Source organism: Ceratotherium simum, chromosome 35 (genome assembly GCF_057802395.1).
Source record: "Ceratotherium simum simum isolate JZ-2026a chromosome 35, ASM5780239v1, whole genome shotgun sequence".
In the NCBI taxonomy this organism is placed as follows: Eukaryota; Metazoa; Chordata; class Mammalia; order Perissodactyla; family Rhinocerotidae; genus Ceratotherium; species Ceratotherium simum.
The window spans coordinates 2388232-2397399 of NC_141934.1; the positions used below are offsets into that span (position 1 = coordinate 2388232).

The following is a 9168-nucleotide window of genomic DNA, read 5'->3' on the forward strand; positions in this document are numbered from 1 at the left end:
TCTTATGAATATAAATACAAAAATGTTTACAAAACATTAGCAAATTCAACATGATGTATAAAAAGACCCATCATGACCGAGTGGGTGTTATCCCAGTAATGCAAGGTTGGCTAACATTCAAGAAGCAACCAGTGTAATTCACATTAACAGACGAAAGAAGGAAAAACATAGGATCGTTTCAACAGGTCCAGAAGAAGCACTGGAGGAACGTCAACACCCATCATAAAAATACTCAGCAGCTAGAAATAGGAGGAAACTTCCTCAATATGATAAAGATCATCTAAGAAAAACTCACAGTCAACATCTTAATGATGAAATACTAAAGGCAACCTCCCTGAGATCGGGGGAAAGGAAAGATTGCCCATTGTCGCCACTTCTACTCAGCATTGTACTGGGGGTGCTGGTCAGTGCAGTGAGGCCAGCGGTAGACAGACCGGAAAGGAAGAAGAGAAATGGTCCGGCTTCACAGACAATAAAATTATTTATAAAATCCTGAGGAAGCTACAGAAAAGTTCAAAGAACAAATAAGGGAGTTCAGCAATATCGCAGGATACAAGGTCAATATACAAAAGTCTATTGTTTCTATATGCTAGCAATGAACAGTTGGAAAAGAAAACTAAAAAAAAAAAACTATACCGTTTATAATAGCATCCAAAAACATAAAATACCTAAGGATAAATGTAAAGATGTGCAAGACCTACAGTAAAAAATACAAAACATGGCTGAGAGAAATAAAAAATGGAGAGAGACATCGTGTTCGAGCACTGGAAGACTTAATTCCCTGCAAATTGATCTCTAAATTCAGTGTAATCCCAATCGAAATCCCAGACTTTTTTATGCAAACAGACAAGCCGAATCTAAAATTTATACGGAAATGCAAAAGATCGTCACATCGTAAACCCTAATAAGTCTCAGACCAGAGGTTGAAATGGGACGGAAGAAACCATGCAAGTGTTGGAGGAAGACATGGATGAACTTCCTTAGTAACATGGAAGTGGGCAAAACTTTCCTACCAAAATCCAGAATCAAGAAAAGAAAGTAAATTGTTACCAAAACAAGGTATGGATGGCAAAAGAACACTATGAACAAAAGTGAAAGATAAGCTGGGAAAATTCAACAGCTCTCAGTTAAAATGCCTGCTATGAGAGAGCTCTGAAAAAGGAGGGAGGAAAACACCCTACAATTGTATATTTTTAAGATGAGCAAGTGATATGAATAGTTTGCAGAAAAAGAAAGGCAACTGGCCTTTAAATATAAAAATTATGGTCACCTTGATCATAAGAGAAATGAAAATTAAAACTACATGGAAGTGCCATTTCTCACCCATCAGACTGACAGAAATCCCAGGGTGACACTATGCACAGTGGGCGAGGCTGTGGGGAAAGGGACCCTCCTATGCAGTGATGGTGGGAATGCAAAACAGTCCAACCCCGAGGGGGACCTAGGCACTATCTAGCACTATCCTGTATGTGGTCACCCTTTGGCTCACAATCCCACTTATAGGAATCAATCTCAAAGATTTTCTGGCAAAAAACAAAAGATGTTTGCAGAAGGGTCCTCGTTGAGGTAGTTTGTAATAGCAAAGCATGGGAATCCACCCACAGCATACTCTTGCGTGAATGACACATGCACACCCCACGCTGCTCAGAGTGAGATGCTGAAAGGAGGGCAGAGAGGTCCATGTGGTACGCTGTGTTCATCTAAGAAAGGGGAGGGGATGTGCTGTATATATTTCACTTAGTTAAGGGGAAAAAAGGAGAGTCCATTAACAAAATCAAGTGCTTCTTCTAAGTGCCATGGGGGCAACAGGGTGGAGGGCACAGGGATAAAAGCTAGACTTCCCTAAGATGCCTTGTTTTGTGGATTTGACTTGGTAATTATAAATTACAAAAATTAAATTAGAGAATGCAAAGCCAAAAAATTTAAAGAAAAAAATTACACCCACTGGGATGGCTATTATTAAAAACAAAACAAAACAGAAAACAACAAATCTTGGGAGGCTGTAGAGAAATGAGAGTCCTTGTGCACTGCTGGTGGAAATGTAAACTGGCACAGCCACTGTGGAACACAGGATAGTAGTTCCTCCAAAAGTTTAATACCGAAGTACCAGTGATCCAGCAATTCCACTTCTGGGCGCACACCCTACAGAAGTGAAGGCAGGAACTCACACAGCTATTCGTGCACCAGTGTTCGCAGAAGCATTAGTCACCATAGCCACAAGGGGGAGACAACCCAAATGTCCACCAGTGGATGAAGCAATAAACAAAATGTTTATCAACAAAATGTTATAATTAATGGGTAAACAAAATGTTTACAGCAATTGAAGGTATTTAGAGCATGAGAACATCTTTATGACTCCCAGGCAAGAATGGATTTTTTAGGACACAAAACGCAATTCTTAAATCTGATAAAATTTCATACGCAGGATTCCATAAACAATTTAACCCCGAAAAGACTAAAGAACACCTACAAATCAAGAAAACGATTGTTTAAAGGCCATAGCAAAAACCCACGTCTGTGTGCACAAGGAGATGCACAGAACAACTTTACTACCAAAAAAATGTAAATGATAAAAGCAGAGCAGCATTTGTATGAGACAAAATGCAACTCAAGGTCCGTCATTCCCGCGAAGCAGAGCATTTCACGTAAACGAGGAGACAATTTCCCACGAGGCCCGCCGCTGGAGCGCGCCCGAGCGGCGCGGCTCGGACTCACGGAGAGCGAGGCGGACCCGCGGGGAGAACGGCCGCCCCGAGAGAACCCGGCGCCCTGCGGCACCTGGATACGCACCGGGGGCCGGGCCAAGGGAGCCACAGACCTCCGCCCAGAGGGCGGACTGGCACCCCCACCCGCCCCCGGGCTCAGGCTCAGGAGCAGGAAAAAACCAAGCTTCGTGATACGGTACTGACCCACTTCCGAGTCGGCTCCTGCGCAGCAGCAGGGGCTGTAGGAAAGCGGCCTCCCAAGAGGGCCGGCCGGGGGCCCCTGGGTGCCAGCCTGCCCAAGGCGCGGGCGCGGGGCGAGGCGCGCCCGCTCAAGCCGAGGCCCCTGGCCCGGCTCGCAGGCTCTGCTGCGGGGCGCCAAGTACAGCCTCTCGAGACGCGAGGCTCGCCTGGAAGGCGCGGTGCCCTCTGAGCCGGAGGTGCCAGGGTCCCCGCCCCCGGGCGTCTCCTCTCTCCTCCGCCTCCCCCCAGGCGCCCAGAAACCACACCGGAGACCGAGGGGCAGGCGGCCGCGGCCGGCGTGATGCTCCTGGGCGGGCAGCAGCCCGCGCGCGCGCGCAGCTCGAGCAGCGGGCGCAGCGTGTAGCGCGGGCGGCGGAAGGCGGCGTCCGAGCCGAGGGGCGGGAGCCCCCGGCGGAAGGCGGCGGGGTTCACCAGCGCCAGGTAGAGCAGCGGCAGCATCAGGAAGCCGAGCGCGAGCAACAGCAGCGTCTGCAGCGCGCCCAGCGCCACAGCCTGCGGACCGGCGGGCGGACGGACAAACTGGCAGTCCGCGGACCCCGCACGGGGGCGCGGACCCAGACCCGAGCGCCCGCCACCCGGCTCACCTCAAGCCCGCCGCGCCCGCGCGGCCCAGCAGCCGCTGCTCCTGCGGGAGAGGGAGCGGCGTCAGCTCGCGCCGGGGCGGGGGCGCGGCGCGGTCCGGGGGACGCGGGGACCAGTTCCCGGGGATGGGGTCCCGGGGCCGGGCCCTCACGAGGAGGCGGGTCTCCGCGGGTGTGCGTGGCCCCTGCAGGGGGCGGGTCCCGACCGCAGCCCGCTCCTCCCCGGGCCCACGCTCACACAGTCGGCCTCGCCCCCCTCCTCCATGAGGGAGCCCGCGCAGTCCCGCGCCCGGCGAGGCTGCGAGTCGCCCCTGCGGGGACAGGCCTCGAGCTGGCGATCTGCCCCGGCCCACGGTCGCCATCCACCCCCAACAGTCCCTAACCCCTTGCGGTCCCGGGCCGCCGTGCGAGGCGCCCAGCGCAGCCGCCGCCTCCATCACCTTCCCCTGCAGCTCCTTGGGGGCGGGAGCGAGGCCTCAGACCACCGGAGGAGACCTCCCGGTGGTGGGGGTGGGGGGGGGGGCCGCCGCAGGTCTGGGGAAGCGGGGTGGAGGTCGCAGTGGAGGGGGCGGCACCTGCAGGACTCCGCTCTGCTCCTGGAAGCTGGCCCAGGCCTCCTCCGTCCGCTGCGCGCCCTGGGGTTTGGGGAGCCGGGATTAGACTCGGGGGACACACCCCTCTCCACTCCCGAAGCGACCCTTCCCCTCAGACCCGGCTCCGCGCGCACCTGCCGCAGGCCCTCCGCCTGCACCGCGTACTTGGCCTCCACCAGCTCCAGCTGTTTCTTCCGGAGGATCTCAGGAAGGTCAGGACCCCAGCGCGCCCTGCACCTGCCGCGCCTCAGGGCCGGGACCCCCGCCCTCAGGAGCCCACCTCACTGCAGCCCCGGGGGCGTCGTGGCCCCGCCCAGGCGTCCTTCTGCCCGCCCCCCGACCTCAGAGCCCCGCCCCGGCACTCAAGGCTCCGCCCCCAGGTCGTCATGGCCCCGCCCCGGCCCTCGGGGCCCCACCAAGCACCTGCAGCTCCACCAGTTGGGCCCCGAGTTGCTGCTCTGCGCGCTGCTGACTCAGTTGTTCCCCTCCGTAATAGAAGAGCTAGGGATGGGGCTTGTGAGGACGGGTTTGCGGGGCTTCTAGGGGCGGGGGATATCCTGGGAGGCGGGGACGAGGCGGAAACGAGGCAGGGACAAGAGCGGGACTTCCCAGGGGAAGCAAGAGACAGATGCCACCTCCTGAATGTACCTGACTTGACAGCTCCTCCCACTGCTCCTGCAGCTGCCGGTTGTGTTGCTCCTGTGGACAGGGTCGAGGGGACAGTCCCAGCTTCTCCGAGGCCCCGCCCTCGTCGCAGGCCCCGCCCCACCCAGGGCCCCGCCCCCACCAGGTCCTGCTTGCGCAGCTCCGCAGCCTCCAGCAGTCCGCGCGCCCGCTCCGCGCGCTCCCGTGCCGCCTCTTGTGCCTCCCCTCGCAGGGCCCGCGCCGCCTGGCTTCGCCTCCGCTGCAGGCTGCAGAGGGGAAACAGGCGGTGCCACCGCGGGAGGCGGCGGTGCTCAGACTCCCGCAGCCCCGGGGAAGGACCAGCCGCGGGTGGGGCCGAGAAAGTCCACGTCGGGTCGCCGCACGCTGCCCTTCGTGGGTGCCCTGAATAGATCGCCCCTGTCCCGACGGCCTGGAGCAGAAGTGCGGGCCCGGGCGGGGAGGAGTAACCGACGGGTCGGTCGGACGCTCTGCGAGACCCCCGGGGCCGCGGTCCGCAGGATTGACCCCGGCGCGCCCAGCCCGCCCGGGGGAGCCGCGCTCCCCGACACCTGCGCTCGCACTCGCGCAGCTCCTGCAGGCGCCCGGTGAGGCTCTCGCTTTCTGCCTCGAGCCCGCGCACCAGCTCCTCCAGCTCCTGCTTCCGCAGGCGTCCGTCGCGGTTGTCCTTCTGCAGCTGCAGCAGCAGCTCCTGCGTCTCGGCCATGGCTCTCCGGGCTCTGCCCGCCGCCTCCCGCCTCGGGGACCCGGCCCGCGGCCGGCGTCACAATGGGCGGCAGGGGCGACGTAGCGCAGGCCCCGAGCCCGGCGGGACGCGGGTCGGGCAGGATCCCACTTAGTGCGTCATTCGAAAAAATGTGATGGAAGAGCCACGATCGGATCAATAAGAGATTAATAAAATATAATGCCTAATGCAGAAAAGTTGAGGCAAGATTGGTTCCCCCATATTGCAGACGGCCACTTGCAAACTGATCAATCTCTCTTGTGGAAAATACTTGGAAATATATATCAGGATCCATAAATATGTTCATATATTTTGACCCAATTATCCTACTCTTGGGAATTTATACCGGGAAGAACAATTTTAAAAACCCAAACACTATGCATTAAATGGTTCATTAAAGTGGTTACAGTAATCACAAAAAGGAAACAATTGTAATTATTAAAATGATCTATTCGAATATTATATGGCATGCACAGAGGATGTCTAGCAAAAACAATATGATTTAGCATTTACGCTAAAATAACTACGATTATAAAGTACATGGGCAAGACCTTTAACGAGAACAGGAGAAAGACAAGCTATTTCATTATTTGGCGAGATTGTACGCGGGCCTGGGAAGGGTCGATGGCGTGGCGGGGGCTGGCGGCCGAGTTCCTGCAGGTGCCGGAGGTGACGCGGGCCTACACCGCGGCCTGCGTCCTCACCACTGCTGCGGTCTGGAGCCAGGCGGGTGGGCGGGTTGTCGCCACGGTTACAGCCTGGGAGGGGCGTCGCCATGGTTACAGCCCCGGGGCGGGGCTCGCCTTGGTTACGGTGGATCCCGGGCAGCCCCTGACGCCCCCCTGGTTCCGCAGCAGCTGGAGCTCCTCAGCCCCTTCCAGCTCTACTTCAACCCGCACCTCGTGCTCCGGAAGTTCCAGGTGAGGCCGCCCCGCCCCTGCACCTGCCGCCCCGCCTCGCCCGCCCCCGCCTGACCGCGCGCCCCTCGCAGGTCTGGAGGCTCGTCACCAACTTCCTCTTCTTCCGGCCCCTGGGATTCAGCTTCTTCTTCAACATGCTCTTCGTGTATCCTCCCCGCGCGGACAGGGCGGGGGCGCGGAGGGGGCGGGCGGGCCCGGCGGGAGGCGCCAGGAGCGGGGAAACTGAAGCCCGGCCCGGTGGCCCTTCCTATACGGGCGCCCAGGTTCCGCTACTGCCGCATGCTGGAGGAGGGGTCTTTCCGCGGCCGCAAGGCCGACTTCGTCTTCATGTTTCTCTTCGGGGGCATCCTCATGACCGTATCCTTCAGGGGTCTGCCATCTCAGGCCGGGTGCTTCTGGGTTCAGCCTGTGTTGCCATGGGGCCCGACTGAGCGCCCAGCCGGGGAGGGACGGAGTGGGTCACTCCAGGTGAGGAGGCACTGAGCGTGCAGCGTGTGCTGAGTCCAGGTGCCAGGGCTAGAACCTCAGTGCTGCGCACAGAGTACCACAGGGGGATGCAGGAGAGCCAGGTGGGGTGCCTGGGGGCTGAGCCCCGATGCCAGGAACAGGAGAACGTGGGGCAGGGACGGGCAGTGGTTGGAGACTGGGGTGAGGTGGAGAGGCAGGGCAGATCCCCAGGGTCCTGACTGGAAGGGCACACTGGATGAAGGAAGGGAAACCAGTGGAGGATGGCAGGGCTTGAGGAGTCAGAGGGGCTCCGGGCAGGCCTGAGGCCGGCACCAGGGAGGGCCTCCCAGCACCTTGACTCGGGCCCAGCTGCTGGGGCTGCTGGGCAGCCTGTTCTTCCTGGGCCAGGCCCTCACAGCCATGCTGGTGTACGTCTGGAGCCGCCGCAGCCCTCGAGTGAGGGTCAACTTCTTCCGGCTCCTCACCTTCCAGGCGCTATTCCTGTCCTGGGCACTCGTGGGCTTCTCCCTGCTGCTGGGCAACTCCATCCTCGTGGACCTGCTGGGTGAGCCTGCCCATCCATCCAGCCCACCCCAAGCTGGCTGGCTGTCACCTGAGGGTCTGTGGGAGGGCCACCCCAGTCTGGCTGCTCCGCCACAGCCCTGCCTCCCACCCGCACTGGACCTCTCATCTGTCCCCCTCCCCTCCTGCCCTCCCAGCGTCTCTCTTCTTACAGCCCCTTGAACAAGTCAGCCAGCCTGTAGGCTTCACATCTTCAGGCCTGACCTGCTGGTGATTGTGTGGGTCCTGACCGGGGTGGGGATGGGTGGGTCAGGGTTCCCGCCATGGCTCCTGCTCCTTGGATGTCCTCAGGCCCTACCCTCCCCAGGTCCTGCCCAGTTCTAGGCCCTGTAAGCCTGTCCTTCAGGGCCCACGCCACCCTGCCCTGGGCTGGCAGTGTGTGCAGGACACTGGGCACCTGGGCTCTGGGGGCTGAGGTTACTCTGGGCCTGGCTGGGCCTCCAGGGCTGTGCATGGAGGCCTGGCGCAGGCTCTGCTGGCCCCGGGCTCTGAACCGTGGAGGGTGGCCTCGGCATTCCCCAGCTCTCCCCAGGGATTGCCATGGGCCACATCTCCTACTTCCTGGACGATGTCTTCTCCAACCAGCCTGGAGGCAAGAGGCTGCTGCTGACCCCCAGGTTCCTGTGAGTGTGGGGATCACAGCCCTCCCCCTACACTCCCTCAGCCGGCTCCCCGCCCTGTGGAGGACCCGGCTGGCGTCAGCTCAGCGTGGCCCCTCCCCACAGGAAGCTGCTACTGGACGCCCCAGAGGAGGACCCCAATTACCTGCCCCTCCCCGAGGAGCAGCCAGGACCCCTGCAGCAGTGACCCCATCCAGGGCAGGGCCAGCCCCAGGAGCCCGTGTCCCGGCCTCTGGCCGGCCTCCACCCCACCTCTAACTTCTGCTTGCAGCGGAGCAGTCTGTTCTGGAGGCTGGGCCTGTGCCCAGGGCCCACCGGAATAAACAGAATAACCTACAGCCTCTTCGCCCACAGCACTGCTCCACTGCCTCGGCCGGCCACCCCTTTCCATGCTGGGCAGGGGCTGCTGGCCTTGACCCAGGGCCACCAAGCCTGGTCCTGCCCTGCCCACCCTCTGCCCTTGGGGTGGGGCTGGCCCAGGGCACAGCTCTAGTCCCGCCAAGCCTGACCAATTGTAGGTGGAAGAATGGGAGGCCCAGAGAGGGTGACAAACCTGCCCACGGTTGCCCAGCTGTGCTCTGAGCTCACAGATGGCACACGGGGAGTTCTCATCTCAGCCCTGCTGGTGCCTTGATGGGCCTTGGGCAAACTCACCTGTGCTGGACCTCTGCTCCCTGCCAGTCAGCGAGGGGCTGACCAGATCTCAGTGGCGGGGGCGGGGGCTGGGACTGGGCTGTCTTGGTTGTGCTGACCCCAGTCTGCAGGGCTCCTGTCTATGATGCCCTCAGGCCGATGCCTCACTTGGCCCCTGCTGTCCCTCACCAGCCACCGCCAAGTGGACGTTTGCCCCATTTTTCAGCTGAGCAGCTAGTAGACTTGGCCAAGGCCCTGTGGGTTTAGGTGCAGAGGAGGGCCAGGACTGGGTCCTCTGCCTTTTCTGTGACCCCAAAGCCTTTAGAAGTTTTCCCTCAGCAGAGTCCTGTGACTGGCTGAGCAGAGAGCTCTGGGAAGTTCTGTCCCTGCCGTGTTTAGCTGAGGACTATGGGAGCCTTATCTGACCACGCAGCTCACT

The 9168-nt window shown here is 59.6% G+C and overlaps 2 protein-coding genes across 2 annotated transcripts; one reads left to right on the plus strand and one right to left on the minus strand.

Annotated features, from left to right (window-relative positions):
- Nucleotides 1-2641: 2641 nt before the first annotated feature.
- Nucleotides 2642-5524, minus strand: LOC147912394 (transmembrane protein 191-like). Its single transcript, XM_087423578.1, has 10 exons — nt 4928-5524; nt 4789-4839; nt 4564-4641; nt 4275-4331; nt 4043-4182; nt 3786-3858; nt 3562-3732; nt 3212-3458; nt 2850-2927; nt 2642-2778 (listed from the first exon to the last, which is right to left on the minus strand). Exons 1-10 carry the CDS (start codon nt 5507-5509, stop codon nt 2642-2644), a joined length of 1614 nt encoding a protein of 537 aa, XP_087279704.1. The 5' UTR covers nt 5510-5524.
- Nucleotides 5525-5676: 152 nt separating this feature from the next.
- On the plus strand, nt 5677-8783 carry LOC147912395 (derlin-3-like). Its single transcript, XM_087423808.1, has 7 exons — nt 5677-6241; nt 6382-6447; nt 6519-6592; nt 6711-6804; nt 7264-7459; nt 8009-8099; nt 8202-8783. The coding sequence occupies exons 1-7, from the start codon at nt 6068-6070 to the stop codon at nt 8281-8283; spliced, it is 777 nt and encodes a 258-aa protein (XP_087279934.1). The 5' UTR covers nt 5677-6067; the 3' UTR covers nt 8284-8783.
- The last annotated feature ends 385 nt before the right edge of the window (nt 8784-9168 follow it).